General features: G+C 41.4%; 1 protein-coding gene across 3 annotated transcripts; it reads right to left on the reverse strand.

Moving 5' to 3' along the window:
• Nucleotides 1-1,372: 1,372 nt before the first annotated feature.
• Nucleotides 1,373-16,731, reverse strand: SLAMF7 (SLAM family member 7). 3 transcript variants are annotated; one of them, XM_044944131.2, is made up of 7 exons: nt 16,578-16,731; nt 7,826-8,158; nt 7,436-7,708; nt 7,107-7,223; nt 6,108-6,211; nt 3,813-3,875; nt 1,373-1,396 (listed from the first exon to the last, which is right to left on the reverse strand). In XM_044944131.2, the coding sequence occupies exons 1-7, from the start codon at nt 16,624-16,626 to the stop codon at nt 1,388-1,390; spliced, it is 948 nt and encodes a 315-aa protein (XP_044800066.1). In that variant the 5' UTR covers nt 16,627-16,731; the 3' UTR covers nt 1,373-1,387. The 3 variants fall into 3 exon arrangements, with proteins under 3 accessions (XP_044800066.1, XP_006060355.3, XP_044800067.1); XM_006060293.4 differs by lacking the exon at nt 1,373-1,396 and adding an exon at nt 2,818-2,986; XM_044944132.2 differs by lacking the exons at nt 1,373-1,396; nt 7,107-7,223 and adding an exon at nt 2,818-2,986.
• Nucleotides 16,732-24,531: the final 7,800 nt, after the last annotated feature.

A 24,531-nucleotide genomic window follows, 5' to 3' on the forward strand; every position in this document is an offset into this window, starting at 1 on the left:
TCTATTTCCAGTTTTTTAAGGAATCTCCACACTGTTCTCTATAGTGGCTGTACTAGTTTGCATTCCCACCAACAGTGGAAGAGGGTTCCCTTTTCTCCACACCCTCTCCAGCATTTATTACTTGTAGACTTTTGGATCGCAGCCATTCTGACTGGTGTGAAATGGTACCTCATAGTGGTTTTGATTTGCATTTCTCTGATAATGAGTGATGTTGAGCATCTTTTCATGTGTTTGTTAGCCATCTGTATGTCTTCTTTGGAGAAAAGTCTATTTAGTTCTTTGGCCCATTTTTTGATTGGGTCATTTATTTTTCTGGAGTTGAGCTGTAGGAGTTGCTTGTATATTCTCGAGATTAGTTGTTTGTCAGTTGCTTCATTTGCTATTATCTTCTCCCATTCTGAAGGCTGTCTTTTCACCTTGCTAATAGTTTCCTTTGATGTGCAGAAGCTTTTAAGGTTAATTAGGTCCCATTTGTTTATTTTTGCTTTTATTTCCAATATTTTGGGAGGTGGGTCATAGAGGATCCTGCTGTGATGTATGTCAGAGAGTGTTTTGCCTATGTTCTCCTCTAGGAGTTTTATAGTTTCTGGTCTTACATTTAGATCTTTAATCCATTTTGAGTTTATTTTTGTGTATGGTGTTAGAAAGTGTTCTAGTTTCATTCTTTTACAAGTGGTTGACCAGATTTCCCAGCACCACTTGTTAAAGAGATTGTCTTTAATCCATTGTATATTCTTGCCTCCTTTGTCAAAGATAAGGTGTCCATATGTGCGTGGATTTATCTCTGGGCTCTCTACTTTGTTCCATTGATCTATATTTCTGTCTTTGTGCCAGTACCATACTGTCTTGAGAACTGTGGCTTTGTAGTAGAGCCTGAAGTCAGGTAGGTTGATTCCTCCAGTTCCATTCTTCTTCCTCAAGATCGCTTTGGCTATTCGAGGTTTTTTGTTTTTCCATACAAATTGTGAAATTATTTGTTCTAGCTCTGTGAAGAATGCTGTTGGTAGCTTGATAGGGATTGCATTGAATCTATAGATTGCTTTGGGTAGTATACTCATTTTCACTACATTGATTCTTCCAATCCATGAACATGGTATATTTCTCCATCTGTTAGTGTCCTCTTTGATTTCTTTCACCAGTGCTTTATAGTTTTCTATATATAGGTCTTTAGATTCTTTAGGTAGATATATTCCTAAGTATTTTATTCTTTCCGTTGCAATGGTGAATGGAATTGTTTCCTTAATTTCTCTTTCTGTTTTCTCATTATTAGTGTATAGGAATGCAAGGGATTTCTGTGTGTTGATTTTATATCCTGCAACTTTACTATAGTCATTGATTAGTTCTAGTAATTTTCTGGTGGAGTCTTTAGGGTTTTCTATGTAGAGGATCATGTCATCTGCAAACGAAAGCAGAATGTTTTATCATGATTTTTGCTTCAGCAATTTTGGGACATATTAAAAGTCCTAGAACTCTGAAAAAAAAAAGTAGTAATAAATACAATCACTTACAATATTTACCATGTGCATATCACTCCACTGGGTGTGGTGTCTCAGAAAGGACACATCTATGAAGGGGAACTGCAGAAGGCAATGGCACCCCACTCCAGTATTCTTGCCTGGAAAATCCCATGGACGGAGGAGCCTGGTAGGCTGCAGTCCATGAGGTCGCTAAGAGTCAGACACGACTGAGTGACTTCACTTTCACTTTTCACTTTCACGCATTGGAGAAGGAAATGGCAGCCCACTCCAGTGTTCTTGCCTGGAGAATCCCAGGGACGGGGGAGCCTGGTGGGCTGTCGTCTATGGGGTCGCACAGAGTTGGACATGACTGAAGCGACTTAGCAGCAGCAGCAGCATGAAGGGGAACAGAATTTTTCACCTCAAAAATATGTCTCTTTGGCATAAGGATTATTTTGTGCTGATTGTTTTTACAGAAATAGCAAAAGCTCTGAAAATGAATAGACCTTCCTCTTTTGTAAGTGACATATATTTTTACACGTCCCCAATGCAGAAGTTGTTTTTGCTTAAATAAAGGACACACTTCACACCCCCAGACCTGGGATCTCAGATATGTTCCCAACATTTCCATTCAAGTTGTGTATCCAGAAAGATATCCAAAAGCAATGTTCTCTCTCGGCATGTTCCTTGTTTGAGTTTCCAGTCAGCCAAACTGTCTTCCACCTGGCTTCTCTTTCCTTGTGCACTTTGACTCCCAAGTCTTGTGTATCCACTCTTGACCCACTAGGTTTCAGAAATCTGTGGTCAGGCCTGCTGCCACTGCCCAGGGAAGTAGTTCCTGAAGGGTCAGTTTCAGGGTCACAGAGAGCACATCTGACCAAAATAAGTGTGAGCTCAGCACAGCACTCGTGAGCTCAGCATGTCACTGATGAGTCAGTAAATCAATCCCCTCTGACCGTTGTCTTCTGCTTCTGCTGCTAAGGTCGGCTGGCCACCCTGAAGTTCTTGCCCTCTTGGCAACAAAGCACTTGGTGTATTCCTCATCTCCAAGCCCTGGAAAGGGAGCTGTTTGAATCTGTGTTAACATTTCAACAGAGACGCTTCTAAGCCTCTTGCTTTGAATTGGCCAATAAATTCCTAGTCAAATTTCCAGGGAGGGATTTAGGGTTTGAGGAGATTTGTCAGCAGTGGATAGGATGTGGGACTCTTTTTTTTTTTTTTTTTTTTTGCCTCACCCCGTGGCTTGTGGGATCTTAGTAGCCTAACCAAGGATTGAACCTGGCCCTCAGCAGTGACAGCACAGAGTCCTAACCACTGGACCACATGGGAATTCCCAGATTAGGAACTCTTAACTCTGAAGGAGCATAAGGGATACTTTATTATGGGAGAAAGTCAGTGTTATTCATTCTTCCTTGATGTGAATTCTTCTGATCATTTTCTTTGGAGCACATGTCTGTTTACATGACATTGTTATAAGTAGATGCCATTGGTGTATCTGACGACATGGGCAGGGAGTGGGGTTCTGTTACCTGTTGGGCAGACATAAAAATGAAGAACGCTGTAAGGGAGCAGGGCTCTGGATCCTCCCAGGAGACCCCACCATCCCAGACACTTTACTGCCAAGGGTACTCAACCCAACCCCCGCCACTGTGCTTGCTCCTCTGTTTAATCATTTTGACCTTAGAAAAACTATCCCTCAAGCTTAACCCACATTTATTTTGAATGCTTAATGGACTGAACTTTCCTTCTAACAATCTATCCAAACCAACCTTTCCTATTACTAAGCACAGTGCTTGCCCCATCCTCAATTTTCTGATCTGGTTTGAAGATGAGAAAGGAAGGTATCCCTGCTTCCACCAAGCGTGATCTCTGAAGGAATAAGATTTACAGACTTACTGTGTTGGTAGTAATTTGACTGTGGGGGGAGGTGCAAACTAGATGCAACATAGCTAGACCTTGGAAAAGAAGAGGTATGTTCTTCTGCCTCCAGTTTACAAGTGACTCGAAATAAGCTGGAATTGTCTCCCCAGCCATCCCTTTCTCCCAGGCACAGCTGAAGCCGTGGACCTTTCCCCATGCCCTCAGTCAGGCCCTTGCTGATTTTCCCTATCACTCCTACCTGGAACCTCTCTCCTACTCTATTTGTTCCACTTTATTCCCACTTCAACTCTTAAAAACACAATTCTCTCCTTTTCCCCACATACTTGTAAACTTAAGCAATGGGAATTGGATATACTGGGTGCCTTCTAGTACCAGGGAAAATGAGATCCCTGGGGCCCAAGAAATTCTAGGTAATCTTGAATAAGAAAAGAGGATGGGACACCTAAGATGAAACTCAGCCCTAAGGGTTCTTACCTTTGGGGATATGTGCACAGTGGAATAGATGGTATTGGCCGGGTTTTCCTCTGGAATAGTGTTCTGTTAGAAAACAAAGAACAAACAAAAGAAATCATCACCTACACCCTGGGTCCTTGGAAGAAAAGTTGTGACCAACCTAGCCAGCATATTAAAAAGCAGAAACATTACTTTGCCAACAAAAATCCGTCTAGTCAAAGCTATGGTTTTTCCAGTAGTTATGTATGGATGTGAGAGTTGGACTATAAAGAAAGCTGAATGCCAAAGAATTGATGCTTTTGAACTATGGTGTTGGAGAAAACTCTTAAGAGTCTCTTGGACTGCAAGGAGATCAAACCAGTCCATCTTAAGGAAATCAGTCCTGAATATTCATTGGAAGGACTGATGCTGAAGCTGAAACTCCAATATTTTGGCCACATGATGTGAAGAGCTGACTCATTTGAAAACATCCGGATGCTGGGAAAGATTGAAGGCAGGAGGAGAAGGGGACAACAGAGGATGAGATGGTTGGATGGCATCACTGACACAATGGACATGGGTTTGAGTAAACTCTGGGAGTTGGTGATGGACAGGGAGGGCTGGAGTGCTGTAGTCCATGGGGTCGCAAAGAGTTGGACACGACTGAGCAGCTGAACTGAACTGAACTGAACACCCTGGGTCACATAGACAAGGCTAAAGAGGCATCCAGAATCTGGAGAAGGGAAAGCAGAGGTGGGAAAGAGATGGTGAGAGGGAAGAGAGGGTTCTGGAGCAGGAACAGGGAGTGAGAAGTATTCTTGCCCGTGACTGCCATTGTAATTATTAATGACTTTTTTTCAAGAAGCAACTGCATTATTTTTAAACTGTGTTCTGTTTAAATCACCTAATAAATATGTAAGATAAATAAGTCCCATGAGCTATGAATCTCCCAAGTGATTAAAGAATAATTTGAAATAATACTGCTAATGTTGCAAACAAACTCAAATCAGAAAGGGATAAAACAATGATGACAACAGTAACAAAAGCTCCTCCCAGGCCAGAGAAAGATATCCTGGGTCAGTAAAGTTTATTCTTGAACATCGAGGACAGTACTGTGGTCTCCAGGGAATGTGTCTTGAGCAGGAGAAGAGGGGGATGTTGGGAAAGTGATCAGTTTTGACAAAAGTCAGGCTGAGTGGAGCACAGAGAGGTCTCTCCTGTAAGGAAGGAAGGAGCTCTCAGAACATCAACAACTTGGAAGAGGAAACGTAATGACTCCTCTTGGAAAAGTTGTGGATAAGTTTAAGAAGATGCATCCTGATCCAGAGGCATTGACGGCTGGAGTAACATTAAGATTTTTGAGGCTCTAAAGTGCTTTAACTTTTTCATTAAGTGGGCCAATGTGGAAAGAGCACTATGACCCAGAAGGAGCAAGCCCAGCCTTGGCTACAATGATTGCTCCCAGGGGACCTTTTGAAGCTGTCTAGTTCTTGTCTCAAAACTGCCTCTCTCGCTCTCATTTTTCTATAATCAATCAATTTGGGTCTTCTGGATCTTAGTTGTGGCACACAGGGTCTTTATTGCTGGGTGCAGTCTCTCTTAGCTGCAGCATGTGGGATCCAGCTCCCTGACCAGGGATTGAACCCGGGCTTCCTGCTTTGGGAGTGTGGAGTCTTAACCACTGGACCACCAGTGAAGTCCCCAGCTTGTCTCTTGTTATTTGGATTTCTTTCAACTTTATCTTGGGATTTTCTTTTCAAAGAGTTTTCTTTGAATTAACCTTGTGGTCACTGAAGCTTGATGACCCACACATGGGAAGTCTTGGGTGTGGAGCATCTGAGCCTCCTCCTGCCGGTTCCTTGAATTGCCTCGGAGGAAAAAGCATCTCTGAAGCCCACCTTCTGACACCATAACTCAAATATGTTAAAGGAACACGTGTACACCCCTGGTGGATGCATGTTGATGTATGGCAAAACCAATACAATATTGCAAAGTAAAAAAAAATAAAAAATAAATCACATTTCTATCTCCACTGTCCTATACAAAAGGGATCAGGCCTGCTGAGTGGCCATTGTGCAGGGGGGTGGGGGGGGGGGTGGGGGGGAAGGAGTGATTCCATGGATCACAGTGTTAGCATTCCTGGCTGGGTCAGAACCAAAGGCCATCAATTCCTGCACAGGAAAGAATCCATAAACATGGAAGAGATAAAGTGCATTGGGTTTCAAGGGTTATATACTCTCATTTCTCATGTTTTCCAAATCCTTGGAAAAAGCTCAACTAAACAAAGGAGGCACTCAGAGGAGAATCAGGCCCCAGAAAAAATGGGAAAGAACTCACATGAAAAGTAGAGATTGTATCATACTCAGGCATCTCTTCAGGAATGGGAGGGAAGGGAAGAGTTTTCTGATGAGTGTCCAGTTCCTTCTTCTCTTCGATGATCTCTGAAAACAAGTTGAGAGAGAATCAGAGCTGGTCCTCCTTCCACTGGCCACCCCTATTGGTCCACCATCCCATTTGAATAACCCACTTAGGGTGATTTTCAAGCATCCTGATTTTCCTGTAACTGAAGGGTTTTCCAGAACATGAGACTTTTAATGCTAAACCCAGGAAAACTCCAAGACGAACTGGTAACCCTCATCACTTTGCTTCCCAAACTGTAAATAGGAAGCAGAGGAGATCATAAATGATTCCTCAGTGTTTCCAGGAAGGAAAGAAGATCTCAGTGTCTGCAGTTCATTCCTAACCAATGCTTAGGTCCCTCCCTGATACCCTGAGGGGATGGTATCAGTGGGAACCCAAAAAGACAAATCAGCAGGGTTTAGGGACATGGGATATAGCATGGAGAAAGACAGACAATGCCTTCTCCAAGAGGAATGTATCTAGACTGAGGTGGGGAGTAAAGAGAAATCTCTGGAGTTGATCCAGTGGAGGGACTTGGGATGGGCTGGGGGCTCTGACAGGGATGGGCTGACTGGAGTGTGCTGGTCTGTGGACCTCAGTGTTGGAGGCCAAGACCTCCTGGTCAGGGGAGCAGAGTCAGCTGTGTGGGGCCTGTGTCAGCAGAAGGGCTACACTAGTAAGTCCCTCTTGGGGGAAGGAGAAGGCAGGCACTGGAGAAGGGACTGAGAAGACCTTGGCCTTAGGATAGAAATGAAAGTATTCTCTCCACTCCAGAACCAAGTGCCAATGGATGGTCCTGTCCTTTAGGACAGACTGTGGCTTCTTCATTTCTGCATCCTTAGTGCCAGGCATGAAGCTTGGCACACAGTCCAACATGTGCTTGTTAAATGAATGAGGGAAAAGATGCAAGATTGAGGTAAAGAGTGCATACTCTACCTTTTTTTCTTTCTCTTCGTATGATCAAAATAATTAACACCAGTGCGAGGGAACAGAGCAGGAAGAATGACAACAGGATGTAGAGGATCACGTAGGGAGCCTGGCCCCCAGCAACACCTTTAGAAAGAGAATGGGTGGAGGCACAGGAAGGGAGAAGAGTCAGCTAGGGAAAATGGCACAGCTTTTAGAGCAATTGCAACCTTCCTCCCAGTCTGATGATTTCCCCAGGGCTTCTAGTTTTCACAAAAGGTTTGTTCACATGGGAACCAGGAGAAGAAGATATAGGTCTTAAGAACAGGGGCTCCTGGAGAAAGAGGAGAGACAGTCACCTTCACAGAGCTTCTGGGCAAAGATAGGGTTTGAGGAGTTGCTGCTGATGGGGTTACTGGCCATGCAGATGAAGGTCATGTCACTTTTCTCCCACCTCCAGGATATGGGGAGGATGGAGCCCCTGTGGGATTCATTGGCTGCCTGGTCCAGAGACTTCCAACTGTAAGTTACATCCTCTTCTCCATGTTCCATGAAACATGTGAGATTGGTTACACAGGTGCCATTCTTGTTCTCCTGCAGACCTACGATGACTTTGGGCTTTGACAGATACTCTGTAAGAGAAATAGACAACCGAATAGACATCCAGTCTTTGTTTGAACAGCTTCAATATCAGGGAGTTCACCACTTTATGAAGGCAGTCATCCACCTTCGGACCTGATTCTGCTCACCATAGACATGCAGCTCATACTCCTGGGTGAGGGGATCCTGGAGGGTTGAGTTGTGTATCTCCACACGGTAGATACCTGAGTCATTCTTCTTCAGTCTGCTGAGCTTCAGGGAGTAGCCTTCATGTGGGAAATTCACTCTTTCCATGTTACGCTTTTGGGTCACTATGATAAGGGCTTTTTTGCCTGCCGTTTTTGGCTGTATGGTGACGAGAGTGGTTGAATTGAAGACCCAGATAATGCTGTCAACTAGATTTACTGAGAGATTCAGAGGGAAAATCACAGACCCACCAATGGCACCAACCAGCTTCTTTGGGATTCCAGAGGCTGCTGGCCCTGCAGAAACAGAAAACTATAAAATAAACCTGAGTCCCTGCCTTTGCCACCAATTACTCACTCCCTTTGGGTCTCGGAAAGGTCCCAAGAAACCCTTTCAGTCTAACCTAACCAGCCCCAGGAAACCTTTTGGGACTTCCTCACACAAAGACATTGAGGTCAGAATTCTCTGCCTGAAAGGCGTGACAGCAGGTAAATCCACCCCATTTCCAGAGACATCTGGTTGAAAAGACCAAGCTCTGAGGTACACCGTGAAACCCAGCTCCAGTCTTGACAATAGAAGGACAAGTAGGGAGGTTACTGTTCAAGCTCCACTTAGGACTTCCAGGCTGCTCCTGGGAGAGCCAGTTTTGATGCAGATGAGGAAGGTAGCAGTCTATGTGACCTGGGACAGAGGTTCTCAAGCACAAGCCAGAGCACTGAGAAGAAAGCTATAAGTTCTTAAAGACAATGGTAACACAGAATTATGAGGATGCTTTATTTTTCTATTTTTTTAAATTAATTAATTTTTTTATTGAAGGATAATTGCTGTACAGAATTTTGCTGTTTTCTGTCAAACCTCAACATGAATCAGCCATAGGTATACATATATCCCCTCCCTTTTGGAGCTCCCTCCCATCTTCCTCCCTATCCCACCCCTCTAGATTGATACAGAGCCCCTGTTTGAGTTTCCTGAAACATACAAAAAATTCCCATCGGCTATCTATTTTATGTGTGGTAATATCACCTCACACCGGTCAGAATGGCCATCATCAAATAGTCTACAAACAATAAATGCTGGAGAAGGTGTGGAGAAGAGGGAACGCTCTTGCACTGTTGGGAATGTAAATTGATACAGTCGCTATGGAAGACTGTATGGAGATTCTTTAAAAAACTAGGAATAAAACCACCATATGACCCAGGATTCCCACTCTTAGGCATATACCTTGAGGAAACCAACATTGAAAAAGACACATGTATCCCATTGTTCACTGAAGCACTATTTACAATAGCTAGAGCATGGAAGCAACCTAGATGTCCATCAACAGATGAATCGATAAAGAAGTTGTGGTCTATACACACAATGGAATATTTTTCTATTTTATAATAGAATGGAGGGAATTCAAGATCATCCCTAAATGAGGTTCTCATTCACTTGAGTTCCAGTATCCTTTCTTGAGTGAAAAGGAAAAAAATGAGTGACTGGGAGCTCTGAAATATGCCCAGGCTACCTTGTGATGCTTACTCTGAACTATCAGGAATTGTAGCAGGGTTTTAATGCCCACTGTTTCCCCAATTTTTATTTCACTGCAATACTAATTCACCTCAAAAAGTATGACTTGCAAACAACCATCACTGATTTTTTTGTCTCCAGGTGAAAAATAGCTAAGAATGGCTGCTGAAAAAGCTTCCAGAAGTGGTCAAGTGAGTATTTCTAGTAAACAAATATGAGGAATAAGTCACCTTCTACCTATTAAGATCTGAAGGTTGGCCTCTGGATGTAGCAGTGAGGGAACTTAGATAGGGATTAGCTGTTTGAAAGCCCCGACTCTGATCTCATGTAACCCTAATCAATGCTTAGAGGAAGAATTTTTTTTTCTTTCACAGTCTCATTTTATAGATCAGGAACCACAGCCACAATGAGGTTAAGTGACTTACTGAAATACATGGTAAGAGGCAGACGCTACCTCAGTACTCACAGGGTTAAGACCTTACACAGCATATTTTACAAATGAGAAAACTCAATAGTAGAAGTTATTCAAGGTTCAGAAATAGTGGAAAAACTAAAACCAGAACCAAAGTCTTCTCCTTAAAGATGTTCTCTGTAAAAGTAAAAACCCAAAGTTATTTTTCCTTCCTAGTTGGTCATTCTTCCATAAAATATTAAAATTTATATTTTGTGCTGTGTTGGTATAAAAATGGATGTAACACCTGTTAGATTTATTACTACATAGTCATTGTTATTGCAATATTTTTTTTTCTTCAGATTAAAAAAAAAATCAAAATGAAAACTAATGTGGGTCCCAGGCACTGTGCCTACTTGGGCCTGGGCTGATTGACCAATCATTCAGGCTCTTTTTTGTTTCACAGCTAGATCTCTTACCATAGTATTTTCTACCACCCCAGCACTCATGTAACTCATAACTCTTCTAGTAAAACCCAAATTCCTGCAACTGGCTTATTCAGATATCTAAAATCATGAAAGCCTGAAAGTGAAAGTGTTAGTCGCTCAGTCATGTCTGACTGTTTGCTACCCCGTGGACTATAGCCTGCCAGGCTCCTCTGTCCATGGGATTCTCCAGGCAAGAATACTGGAGTGGGTAGCCATTCCCTTCTCCAGGAGATCTTCCCAACACATGGATCAAGCCCAGGTCCTCCATATTGCAGGCAAATTCTTTACCATCTGAGATGCCAGAAGAAGTTTTTATCTAAAATTATAATTCCTGTTAACACTCAACTACCCTAGAAAGTATTATTCCCAAATAACTATGTTGCTGTTACTAAGGGTTTATTCTATGTCAAATATTTTTTTGTAAATATTACACCTGTGACTTAGAGCAATCCTGAAAATTAGTTTTGATCCTTTTATTAGGGATCAGCAACCTTATAGGCCATGGGCCAAATCTGGTCTGCCCCTGTTTTGAAAATAAAGTTTTATTGGAAAACAGCCATGTTCTTTCCATAGCAGCAGTCTATGACTGCTTTTCCACTACAAAGGTTGAATTGGAGAGTTGTGATAAAAATCATACTGCCTGCAAAACTTAAAATATTTACTATTTGGCCCCTCATAGCAAAAGTTTGTAAACTGGATTTGATTAAAAAAAAAACAAAACCTCAAGTAACTTGTCCAAGAGCACAAAGCTAGCAGGTGACAATTTGAGGGTTTAACCCAATGTCATTCCAGCCCTGGAGCCTGAACTCTTTACACTACAGCTCAGTTTGAAGGTCCCTTGGCATTTGTTACAGCTCCAGCCCTTTCCATTACTCCCCATCCTCAGTTCCCTCAAGGGTTTAGGTGTCCACTCTGAATCCCAGGGGCCTCACTGAATCCCAAATTCCCATTCAAGTCCTTTCTTGACCTTCCTTCAGGTGCAAGCAGTTCTATCAATGCCCCAGAGTAAGGGAATCTGTTGCTACCAAGTGTTGACCTAGTCCTCTGATTACAGGTCTTAGATCTTGACCAACTTATTTGCTAAATTTATCTCTGCAAGAACTGGTTTCTCTTCCTGGGTGAATGTTCTTTTTAAGAGTTGGTTTTTTCTTTCAAACTTTTTCCTCTCTATAATTTATCAGTCAGTGGATATATACTTTGGATCACTCAAGCCTTTGTCAAATCACCCTGTTAAGTATGCAGATTTTTTTTTTTTTAACTGCCCTCCTTGCTTCTCTAATACTAAGGGAAAGATGATTTTTCATTGCTTTCTCTTTGGTCATCTCATGAGGTGTCAGAATAGTCCCAGTAAATGTTACAGACAAAAATTAATTTTATTTTGAATTTTTGATTTATCAATTAATGCATTCATTCTTTTACTTCAATCACAAGATGAAAGGGGTGAATATTTTGAAGTCAAGTAAAGACTGGCTATGACTTGCCCCTAAGTAGGTGAATTTCCTGGATTAGGGTACATTTCGGTATATTTTTTTTCACTTGATGTGTTGGGGGGATGTTTAAGTTGCGGAGGTGATAAAACTGTAAGAGTTTGACTTTGGTGTTTTAGCACTCATGCAACACTTAAGCCACAAGTAAATAATTGTTCTTTTTACATCTCTACATATGTAGTTCTATCTCCCCAGGGTACATTTTAAGAAATGTGAATTTTGTGAACATATAAAAACTGTCTTCAAATTCGTTGTTCCTTGTTAGAATGAAACTGGAGGGCATTACAGTACAAATTGCCAACTGGAACCTAGATGGAGGACATTGTTCTGTCTTTATTGTATCTTCAGGATGAGAAGAAGCATCATAAAGGAGAAAAGTGGTTCCATGCCATTCCTGTATGTGAGCTCAGAGGTTAGGGGGCTGGACTGGCAAATCCTAACCAATTTTGCTTCCCCTTCCCAGTTGACTGTTTCTTGATCCAGAAACAAGACACTTCTCTTCTCAGGTGTTAAGACAGAACTAAAGCTTCCCTTTCTTGGATGGCTTCCCCACCTTCAGTGTGTGGTCCTCTATAGGGTTTTACCACATCTAGGTAGGTCATGCTCTGCCAATTCAGTCATTCCTTCTTTTAACAAGAGTTTGTTTAGCTCCATATTTTGGCCAGATACTGTTTAGGAACTGGAGGGTATAAATGGGGAGCAAAATAATCATGATCCTTGTACTCATGGAGTTGGAAGAGAGTCATTAAATAACAACATGTGTTGTGAAAGGAGAAGTGACAGGTACTTAGGGAACACACAGTGGGGGATGGGGGATGTAACATGTATGATCAGAAGAGCCTAGAGAATGGGTGGCTATTCCCATTTATCTGTAAGGCCTGGAGGTTTGGACCCCATGAGATTCCCACCTTGATCAGTGCAGTGAATACTGTAACTTGCCTCCTCTGCATCCATTTCACCCCTCCTCATTTTGTAGCAGCAAAATGGTTTGGATAAGACTGACAGGCACTCAACTCAAGTAGTAGCCTTCCTCTGGCATTAGTTCAGGGGTATTACACATCCCAGGTTGACTGTATCTAGAGAAGCCCAGGATTTTTGCTCCTAGGCAAGCAAAAGTCGATGCTGTGGGATGATTGAAGCCTTGGATGGCCACTCACTTAACTACCAGACATGCAACCAGGACTCCCGCCTCAGCTGATCCCCTGTTTATGTCCTAACTCACACTTTTTTTTGGTGCTTTATCCTTTTCTCTGTCTATCGAAATCATGTTTGATACTCATAAAGCCTACTTCAAAGCCCTTCCCTGAGAAAGTCTTCAACTCTTTCTCACACTTAACCCCTTGAAATTCCACCATGATTGTCATTTTATTTTCCACTTTAAATTCCCCAGAAGGAGCTATTCCCCTAGCAGTTGACTAGACATACCATTTTGCTGTGAATCAGCAGATGACTGATCTACAGGCATTAGGTTCCAGATCCCGTGGTGATGGGGTCTGGGATCTCATCCAGGGATGAGTGGAGATGACCTCTCCTCTCAGGCAGCTTGGGGCAGTGTCAAACAGAACTCTGGGCTAACTGGATGTCAGGAGACTTGGGTTCCATTCTGGTTCCTCTGTAATAATAACTCCAGCAATGAATACTTGGTATAATGAGTATTCCCTTTCTTGATCCTCAAAGCAACTCTGTGTGATAGAGGTTAAGCTGAACTTTATAGATAAAGAAATTGGGGCTCCAAGACGTTGAGTCACTTTCCCAAGACCCCAAACTGGAAAGTGGCAGATGTGACAAGGAGATAGTTTGTTCCTCGGCCTCCTCTAAAGACCCTCATTCTTTCCACTTCTGCCTCCCACTACTGCTTTGAGTTTCAGTATTCTAAAGTCTCATAGGAGAAAAGGCATAACCTTTATTCACCAGAATTTGGGTGAGGATGAAGGGTGAATACAGATGTGAAGGTTGTTTTTGAGAAGCACAGAGCAGTCTGAACCATGGTGGAGGGCACAGGGGAAGCAGGCAGTAGTGGTATAAGAGACAGGCTTTCCTATTTTTTAATCTCATTTCTACAAGAATGACTAAAAGTGAGATTTCCCAAAACCTCTTTTGGGTGGCTTCTTACAAGGTAAGCTTCTTAGAAGGTGGTCTGGACCCTAATGCATACACATCAGTAACTGGCTAATGCACAACAAAAGAGTATGTCCGGCCACCGCACAGGGAGATAGCTCCTACAGTGAGCATTCCCACCTACTTTTGGAAGTGGAGGGAGCTGGGAGAGAAGACCCTTTGCTTTCTGCCAAGTCTCAGATATTTTTTGCACCAGGAGAGTCAACCCTAAGATGCTCTTCATAACAAGAAGGGACCAAAGCTCCTCCCCTTTGCTACATGCCTTTCCTTTGGGTTGTGACCTCCCAAACCTTCCTTCTTGTTTTTCTCTTCTTGTCTTTTTCAACACCTCCCCAATACCGTCTCACCCACTTTTTTTTAAAATTTTATTTTATTTTTAAACTTTACATAACTGTATTAGTTTTGCCAAATATCAAAATGAATCCGCCACAGGTATACATGTGTTCCCCATCCTGAACCCTCCTCCCTCCTCCCTCCCCATTCCATCCCTCTGGGTCGTCCCAGTGCACCAGCCCCAAGCATCCAGTATCGTGCATCGAACATGGACTGGCAACTCGTTTCATACATGATATTTTACATGTTTCAATGCCATTCTCCCAAATCTTCCCACCCTCTCCCTCTCTCACAGAGTCCATAAGACTGTTCTATACATCAGTGTCTCTTTTGCTGTCTCGTACACAGGGTTATTGTTATCATCTTTCTAAATTCCATATATATGCGTTAGTATACTGTATTGGTGTTTTTCTTTCTGGCTTACTTCACTCTGTATAATAGGCTCCAGTTTCATCCACCTCATTAGAACTGATTCAAATGTATTCTTTTTAATGGCTGAATAATACTCCATTGTGTATATGTCACCCACTTTTTCTAATTTCATTTTATTAACTTTCTCCTCAACACTATTGTATAATAGAATCACCATAAAATTGTGTCCATTTTCCAGATGAGAATACTGAGGCTGCAAGAGTTACTCCTTAGTCCCTCTGAATTTGGCTAGGGTGATTCTTGGTTGGTGCATCCACATTCTGACAATGGAGTTACCTATTCTTCTTGGGCATTTCCAGCACCTACCTTGGCTTCGTGTACCTGGAGAGAGAAGGAATCCCTGGGGAAGATTCAGCTCAAGTACACATTTATCAAGCACTTTTCCTGGGAGTACAGTGTTAGCCAGTTAGTTTGCTGTGGTGAAATGAGCACTAGCTTTGGAAACTCAGTCTCTGCTCTACCTCCTCTTGCCTAAGACATTTGACTTCTCAGAGCCTACATTTTGGGGATAATATTACCTATCTTGTAAACTTGTGAGGAAATTGTATGAAAAATGCCTTGTGTAATATGAGCTCAATAAATGGTGATTTATTATTATATTGTTTTGCATTTGATATCTCATTTAAAACACCACAATAATTTGCAAGTTAGGTTTCATTTTCTGTTATGTATTTGTAAGCAAAAAGTTTCAGAGGCCAAGAAACCTATTCACAATAATATAGTTACTATCAAACTCAGGACTTCTTGTCCAGGGGCAGCACTCCTTCCATGGTCCTACTTCCTGGAAGGTCTAGAACAATCTTGGATTGTCCTTTCAATCACAAGAGGTATAGCATGCAGGCTGCCGCAGTCTCTTGGAGCAGGGCTGCTCCAAGCAACCTGCTGCCCCATGTCAGGTTTCGGGTGAGCACCTGGGTTTTGAAAAGTCCTGCCACATCACCATCCCCAAGTTCCACTTCTGATTACCATTTCTGTTCAGGAGTGGTTTTAAAGTGGGGGTCTATACCAGGACCAGGTGCTTCCTAAAAACAGAAACTTCTAAAGAACTCAAGGAGGGTGAGAGTCTGTTGATGAGGAACACTTCAAGAGCTCTGGTGGTGGGGAGGAAAGGATTGGTTTTCTAAGTAGAGACTGATTGCATTGCTTGGGTTAAGAGAGAAAATTCAAAAGTTCTCTGCCATTAAAATGATTGTTAAATACATAATCATTTAAAATATTTTTCTAAATAACATATATTTATATTGATGTAAATATGAAACATGGGCTTCCCTGGTGGCTCAGTGGTAAAGAAACTGCCTGCCAGTGCAGCAGATGCAGGTTAGATCCCTGGGTCAGGAAGATATCCTGGAGACAGAAATGGCAGTCTACTCCAGTATTCTTGCCTGGGAAATACCATGGATAAAGGAGCATGGCAGGCTACAGCCCATGTGATCACAAAACAGTTGGACATGACTTAGCGACTAAACAACAATGAAAATATAAAACATAGAAATACATGTATAAATGTTATAAACATATTTAAATAAAATATTTAAAATACATATTTCTAAGTAAAGAAATATACACTTGTACCATCTCAGCATCTCATTTTGTTTTTAAAATTACTCTCAAAATGAGGGAGAGCTGAGGTCTGGAGAAGATGACATTTTTCATCTAATTCACGGCAGACTCCAGGTTAGAACACAGGTCTTCCTGATACCCAACACCACTTCGTTCAGCCCTTCCTTCCCTGGGACAGTCAGAAGAGCAGTTAACCCCCAAAGTCATTCCTTCTCCTGTCCCTGCAGTCTCTTTCTGCTGTCTGTGATTCAGATACCACAGGAAACAGAAAACAATATTACCTGAGAGATAGAGCCTGCTGAGTTGAGCCAGAGATCCAGAGTGGAGCCAGGAGCCTGGAGCTACACCCAGGATGGGGTAGACAGTCAGGAAAATAAGAGAATCTGGTTGCACTCACCTGTGAGCTGGCAGAGGAGAAAGATGAAGCATGCTGGGGCGCCAAGCATATCGCTCTCTGGGTGGTAGTCACTGAAATATACGCACTTCCTTCTGTAGTGTTTATATTTCTTCCCCAGTTAGAAGGCAGTGTCATGTGACAGTGAGTTACGTTCAGTGACTTTTTCGCCTGTGTTCACAAAGCATGACTAAATCACTAATGATTAAAGCTATATGGTCAGCTGTTTCTGCTATACCATAGGACCTCTCAGAGATTCAGAAGAGAGAACATGGAAGGAAATAGAAGGTTATATGGAGAATGAGAGAGTTGCACTGGAGATAATAATAATATCTATTGAGCTTTTCAGAGTACCAGGAGTACCTGAATTCTTTTATGTATTCCTCATAACAATCTTGTGAGTAAAATACTTCCATAATCCCTAGTTTTACAGATGAGAAAATGAAGGCTTAGAGTATATTACAGCAAAATTGAGTAGTTCTTTAATCAAAAGACATCATTATAATAGTAAAAAGAAAAGCCATGTGGTGGGAGAAGATATTTGTATTCAGTTCAGTTCCGTTCAGTTCAGTCGCTCAGTCGTGTCCGACTCTTTGCGACCCCATGAATTGTAGCACGCCAGGCCTCCCTGTCCATCACCATCTCCCGGAGTTCACTCAAACTCACGTCCATCGAGTCAGTGATGCCATCCAGCCATCTCATCCTCTGTCGTGCCCTTTTCCTCCTGCCCCCAATCCCTCCCAGCATCAGGGTCTTTTCAATGAGGCAACTCTTCACATCAGGTGGCCAAGGTATTGGAGTTTCAGCTTCAGCATCAGTCCTTCCAAAGAACACCCAGGACTGATCTCCTTTAGAATGGACTGGTTGGATCTCCTTGCAATCCAAGGGACTCTCAAGAGTCTTCTCCAACACCACAGTTCAAAAGCATCAATTCTATGGCGCTCAGCTTTCTTCACAGTCCAACTCTCACATCCATACATGACCACTGGAAAAACCATAGCCTTGACTAGATGGACCCTTGTTGGCAAAGTAATGCCTCTGCTTTTCTTTTTTTTTATTTTTTTTATTTTATTTTATTTTTTTTTAATTTTATTTTATTTTTAAACTTTACATAACTGTATTAGATTTGCCAAATATCAAAATGAATCCACCACAGGTATACATGTGTTCCCCATCCTGAACCCTCTTCCCTCCTCCCTCCCCATTCCATCCCTCTGGGTCGTCCCAGTGCACCAGCCCCAAGCATCCAGTATCGTGCATCGAACCTGGACTGGCAACTCATTTCATACATGATATTTTACATGTTTCAATGCCATTCTCCCAAATCTTCCCACCCTCTCCCTCTCTCACAGAGTCCATAAGACTGTTCTATACATCAGTGTCTCTTTTGCTGTCTCGTACACAGGGTTATTGTTACCATCTTTCTAAATTCCATATATATGCGTTAGTATACTGTATTGGTGTTTTTCTTTCTGGCTTACTTCACTCTGTATAATAGGCTCCAGTTTCATCCACCTCATTAGAACTGATTCAAATGTATTCTTTTTAATGGCTGAATAATACTCCATTGTGTATATGTACCACTGCTTTCTTATCCATTCATCTGCTGATGGACATCTAGGTTGCTTCCATGTCCTGGCTATTATAAACAGTGCTGCGATGAACATTGGGGTACTCGTGTCTCTTTCCCTTCTGGTTTCCTCAGTGTGTATGCCCAGCAGTGGGATTGCTGGATCATAAGGCAGGTCTATTTCCAGTTTTTTAAGGAATCTCCACACTGTTCTCCATAGTGGCTGTACTAGTTTGCATTCCCACCAACAGTGTAAGACGGTTCCCTTTTCTCCACACCCTCTCCAGCATTTATTACTTGTAGACTTTTGGATCGCAGCCATTCTGACTGGTGTGAAATGGTACCTCATAGTGGTTTTGATTTGCATTTCTCTGATAATGAGTGATGTTGAGCATCTTTTCATGTGTTTGTTAGCCATCTGTATGTCTTCTTTGGAGAAATGTCTATTTAGTTCTTTGGCCCATTTTTTGATTGGGTCATTTATTTTTCTGGAGTTGAGCTGTAGGAGTTGCTTGTATATTCTCAAGATTAGTTGTTTGTCAGTTGCTTCATTTGCTATTATCTTCTCCCATTCTGAAGGCTGTCTTTTCACCTTGCTAATAGTTTCCTTTGATGTGCAGAAGCTTTTAAGGTTAATTAGGTCCCATTTGTTTATTTTTGCTTTTATTTCCAATATTTTGGGAGGTGGGTCATAGAGGATCCTGCTGTGATGTATGTCAGAGAGTGTTTTGCCTATGTTCTCCTCTAGGAGTTTTATAGTTTCTGGTCTTACGTTTAGATCTTTAATCCATTTTGAGTTTATTTTTGTGTATGGTGTTAGAAAGTGTTCTAGTTTCATTCTTTTACAAGTGGTTGACCAGAGTTCCCAGCACCACTTGTTAAAGAGATTGTCTTTAATCCATTGTATATTCTTGCCTCCTTTGTTGAAGATAAGGTGTCCATATGTGCGTGGATCTATCTCTGGGCTTTCTATTTTGTTCCATTGATCTATATTTCTGTCTTTGTGCCAGTACCATACTGTCTTGATAACTGTGGCCTTGTAGTAGAGCCTGAGGTCAGGCAGGTTGATTCCTCCAGTTCCATTCTTCTTTCTCAAGATCGCTTTGGCTATTTGAGGTTTTTTGTTTTTCCATACAAATTGTGAAATTATTTGTTCTAGCTCTGTGAAGAATGCTGTTGGTAGCTTGATAGGGATTGCATTGAATCTATAGATTGCTTTGGGTAGTATACTCATTTTCACTACATTGATTCTTCCAATCCATGAACATGGTATATTTCTCCATCTGTTAGTGTCCTCTTTGATTTCTTTCACCAGTGTTTTATAGTTTTCTATATATAGGTCTTTAGATTCTTTAGGTAGATATATTCCTAAGTATTTTATTCTTTCCGTTGCAATGGTGAATGGAATTGTTTCCTTAATTTCTCTTTCTATTTTCTCATTATTAGTGTATAGGAATGCAAGGGATTTCTGTGTGTTGATTTTATATCCTGCAACTTTACTATAGTCATTGATTAGTTCTAGTAATTTTCTGGTGGAGTCTTTAGGGTTTTCTATGTAGAGGATCATGTCATCTGCAAACAGTGAGAGCTTTACTTCTTCTTTTCCAATTTGGATTCCTTTTATTTCTTTTTCTGTTCTGATTGCTGTGGCCAAAACTTCCAAAACTATGTTGAATAGTAATGGTGAAAGTGGGCACCCTTGTCTTGTTCCTGACTTTAGAGGAAATGCTTTCAATTTTTCACCATTGAGGATAATGTTTGCTGTGGGTTTGTCATATATAGCTTTGATTATGTTGAGGTATGTTCCTTCTATTCCTGCTTTCTGGAGAGTTTTTATCATAAATGGATGTTGAATTTTGTCAAAGGCTTTCTCTGCATCTATTGAGATAATCATATGGTTTTTATTTTTCTATTTGTTAATGTGGTGTATTACATTGATTGATTTGCGGATATTGAAGAATCCTTGCATCCCTGGGATAAAGCCCACTTGGTCATGGTGTATGATCTTTTTAATGTGTTGTTGGATTCTGATTGCTAGAATTTTGTTAAGGATTTTTGCATCTATGTTCATCAGTGATATTGGCCTGTAGTTTTCTTTTTTGTGGGATCTTTGTCAGGTTTTGGTATTAGGGTGATGGTGGCCTCATAGAATGAGTTTGGAAGTTTACCATCCTCTGCAATTTTCTGGAAGAGTTTGAGCAGGATAGGTGTTAGCTCTTCTCTAAATTTTTGGTAGAATTCAGCTGTGAAGCCGTCTGGACCTGGGCTTTTGTTTGCTGGAAGATTTTTTATTACAGTTTCAATTTCCGTGCTTGTGATGGGTCTGTTAAGATTTTCTATTTCTTCCTGGTTCAGTTTTGGAAAGTTGTACTTTTCTAAGAATTTGTCCATTTCTTCCTCGTTGTCCATTTTATTGGCATATAATTGTTGATAGTAGTTCTGCTTTTCAATATGCTATCTAGGTTGGACATAACTTTCCTTCCAAGGGGTAAGCGTCTTTTAATTTCATGGCTGCAATCACCAATTGCAGTGATTTTAGAGCCCCCCAAAATAAAGTCTGACACTGTTTCCACTGTTTCCCCATCTATTTCCCATGAAGCGACGCGACCAGATGCCATGATCTTAGTCTTCTGAATGTTGAGCTTTAAGCCAACTTTTTCACTCTCCTGTTTCCCTTTCATCAAGAGGTTTTTTAGTTCCTCTTCACTTTCTGCCATAAGGGTGGTGTCATCTGAATATCTGAGGTTATTCATATTTCTCCTGGCAATCTTGATTCCAGCTTCTGCTTCTTCCAGCCCAGCGTTTCTCATGATGTACTCTGCATGTAAGTTAAATAAGCAGGGTGACAATATACAGCCTTGACGTACTCCTTTTCCTATTTGGAACCAGTCTGTTGTTCCATGTCCAGTTCTATCTGTTGCTTCCTGACCTGCATACAGGCTTCTCAAGAGGCAGGTCAGGTGGCCTGGTATTCCCATCTCTTTCTGAATTTTCCACAGTTTATTGTGATCCACACAGTCAACAGCTTTGGCATAGTCAATGAAGCAGCAATAGATGTTTTTCTGGAACTCTCTTGCTTTTTCCATGATCCAGTGGATGTTGGCAATTTGATCTCTGGTTCCTCTGTGCTGCACTCAATATGCCAACAAATTTGGAAAACTCAGCAGTGGCCACAGGACTGGAAAAGATCACTTTTCATTCCAATCCCAAAGAAAGGCAATGCCAAAGAATGCTCAAACTACCGCACAATTGCACTCATCTCACATGCTAGTAAAGTAATGCTCAAAATTCTCCAAGCCAGGCTTCAGCAATACATGAACCATGAACTTCCAGATGTTCAAGCTGGTTTTAGAAAAGGCAGAGGAGCCAGAGATCAAATTGCCAACATCTGCTGGATCATCGAAAAAGCAAGAGAGTTCCAGAATACATTTATTCTACAAGGGTCTTGTATCCGTAACACTTGGTTGTCCCATTGTTCCAACACCATTTATTGAAAAGACTGTCCTTTCTGTATTGAATTGCTTTTACACCTCTTTCAAAAAGCAGTTAATCATACCTGTGTGTGTATATTTTGGGGTTCACTATTCCATTCCTTTGGTTTATATAATGTAGTTATTGATTTATCATGGCTTAAGTCTGCCATTTTACTGTTTGCTTCTGGTTTCTTCTGATTTTTTTGTTCTTCTGTTTTGCTTTCCTGGCCATTCTACAGGTTACTTAAATTACAAAAAATTCCATTTTGATTTGAAACTAAGATCATGGTATCTGGTCCCATCACTTCATGGGAAATAGATGGGGAAACAGTGAAAACAGTGCCAGACTTTATTTACGGGGGCTCCAAAATCACTGCAGATGGTGATTGCAGCCATGAAATTAAAAGACGCTTACTCCTTGGAAGGAAAGTTATGACCAACCTAGATAGTATATTGAAAAGCAGAGATATTACTTTGCCAACAAAGGTCCATCTAGTCAAGTCTATGGTTTTTCCAGTGGTCATGTATGGATGGGAGAGTTGGACTGTGAAGAAAGCTGAGTGCTGAAGAATTGATGCTTTTGAACTGTGGTGTTGGAGAAGACTCTTGAGAGTCCCTTGGACTGCAAGGAGATCCAACCAGTCCATCCTAAAGGAGATCAGTCAGTCCTGGGTGTTCATTGGAAGGACTGATGCTGAAGCTGAAACTCCAATACTTTGGCCACCTCATGCGAAGAGTTGCCTCATTGAAAAGACCCTGATGCTGGGAGGGGTTGGAGGCAAGAGGAGAAGGTGATGACAGAGGATGAGATGCCTGGATGGCATCACCGACTCGATGGACATCAGTCTGCGTGAACTCCGGGAGTGGGTGATGGACAGGGAGGCCTGGCGTGCTGTGATTCATGGGGTCCCAAAGAGTTGGACACGACTGAGCGACTGAACTAAACTGAACTGATAGTGTGTCTTGAATCTGATAGTGTGTCTTGAATGTATCTCAATAGATTTTTAAATGACTGCTTAAAGCATTACATTGTTGCAGTTGTTTTTCAGTTGCTAAGTTATGTCCAACTCTTTGTGACCCCACAGAGTGCAGCATGCCAGGCCTCCCTGTCCATCACCAACTCCCAGAGCTTACTCAAACTCATGTCCATCGAGTCGGTGATGCTGACTCATCAACCATCTCATCCTCTGTCATCCCCTTCTCCTGCCTTCAATCTTTCCCAGCATCAAGGTCTTTTCCATTGAGTCAACTCTTCACATCAGGTGGCCAAAGTATTGGAGCTTCAGCTTCAGCATCAGTTCTTCCAACGAATATTCAAGGTTGATTTCCTTTAGGATTGAATGGTTTAATCTCCTTGCTGTCCAAGGGACTCTCAATAGTCTTCTCCAACACCACAGTTCAAAAGCATCAATTCTTCAGAGCTCAGCCTTCTTCACAGTCCAACTCTCACATCCATACATGACCACTGGAAAAACCATAGGCTTGACTAGATGGACCTTTGTCTGAAAAGTGTCTCTGCTTTTTAATACACTGTCTAGATTTGCCATAGCTTTTCTTTTAGTTTCATGGCTGCAGTCACCATCCACAGGATTTTGGAGGCTAAGAAAATAAAATCTGTCACTGTTTCCCCTTTTTCCCCATTGAAGTTTTAAGCCAGCTTTTTCACTCTCTTCTTTCACCCTCGTCAAGAGGCTCTTCAGTTCCTATTTGCTTCCTGACATTAGAGTGGTATCATTTTATTATCTGAGGTTGTTAATGTTTCTCTTGGAATCTTGTGATTCATCCCACCCAGCATTTCACATGATGTACTCTGCATATGAGTTAAGTAAGCAGGGTGACAATATACAGCCTTGATGTACTCCTTTCCCAATTTTGAACCAGTCCGTTGTTTCATGTCTGGTTCTAAGTGTTGCTTCTTGACTTGCATACAGGTTTCTCAAGAGGCAGGTCAGGTGGTCTGGTATTTCCATCTGTTTAAGAATTTTCCTCAATTTGTCATGATCCACACAGTCAAAGGCTTTAGTGTAGTCAATGAAGCAGAAGTAGATGTTTTTCTGGAATTCCCTTTCTTTCTTTATGATCCATTTACCAGTTCAACTAATGTGTAGAAACATTATCTGTACTAGATTCTTTTACCATCACTCCTTATTATCTTATCTTAAATAAAATCTTTCCATACATTGAGAATCATGTCAGGTAAAGTTATAATTTTTGCTTCAATTATCAGACATAATTTAGAAAACTCCAGAGGAGAAGGATAGGAAATTACCTATTTGTCCAGTGGTTAGGAGTCAGTGCTTACACTGCAAGGGCTGGGTTCAATCCCTGGTTAGGAACTAAGATCCTGCAAGCTGCTTGGAGTGGCAAAAAAAAAAGAAAGAAAGAAAAGAGAAAGATAGTCCATTATATTTTCTCATGTATTTTTACTCTTCCCATTGCTCGTTCTTTATGCTTGATGCTGCAAGTTTGTTTCTTTTTTCTTTCTGTTTCTAGATATTCTTTTAGCCATTCTTTTAGGGTAGGTCTGTTGGTGACAAATATTGTTAGTTTTCCCTCACATTGAGGATGTCTTGATTTCACCTTCATTCCCTGGGTATAGAATTCTAGATTGACTGTTCTTTTCTTTCAGCACTTGAAAAACATTATGCTACTTCTCTTGCCCATATTAGTTTCTGATGAGAAATCACCAGTCCTTTAAATTACTTTCCCCTGTAGCTTAGGTATTATTTCTCTCTGTTGTGAAGATTTTTTTTTTCTTTTTTGTTAGTTTTCAGCTGGTTGATATTACTGTGTTTTGGTATATATTTCTTTGAGTTTCTCCTGTTTGGGGTTTATTCAGTTTATTGAATCTGTAGGTTTGTGCCTTTTGCCAAATTTGGAGAAATTTAAATGTTTCTTTGAATACTTTCTCTTG

This window comes from Bubalus bubalis, chromosome 6 (genome assembly GCF_019923935.1).
Source record: "Bubalus bubalis isolate 160015118507 breed Murrah chromosome 6, NDDB_SH_1, whole genome shotgun sequence".
Lineage (NCBI taxonomy): Eukaryota > Metazoa > Chordata > Mammalia > Artiodactyla > Bovidae > Bubalus > Bubalus bubalis.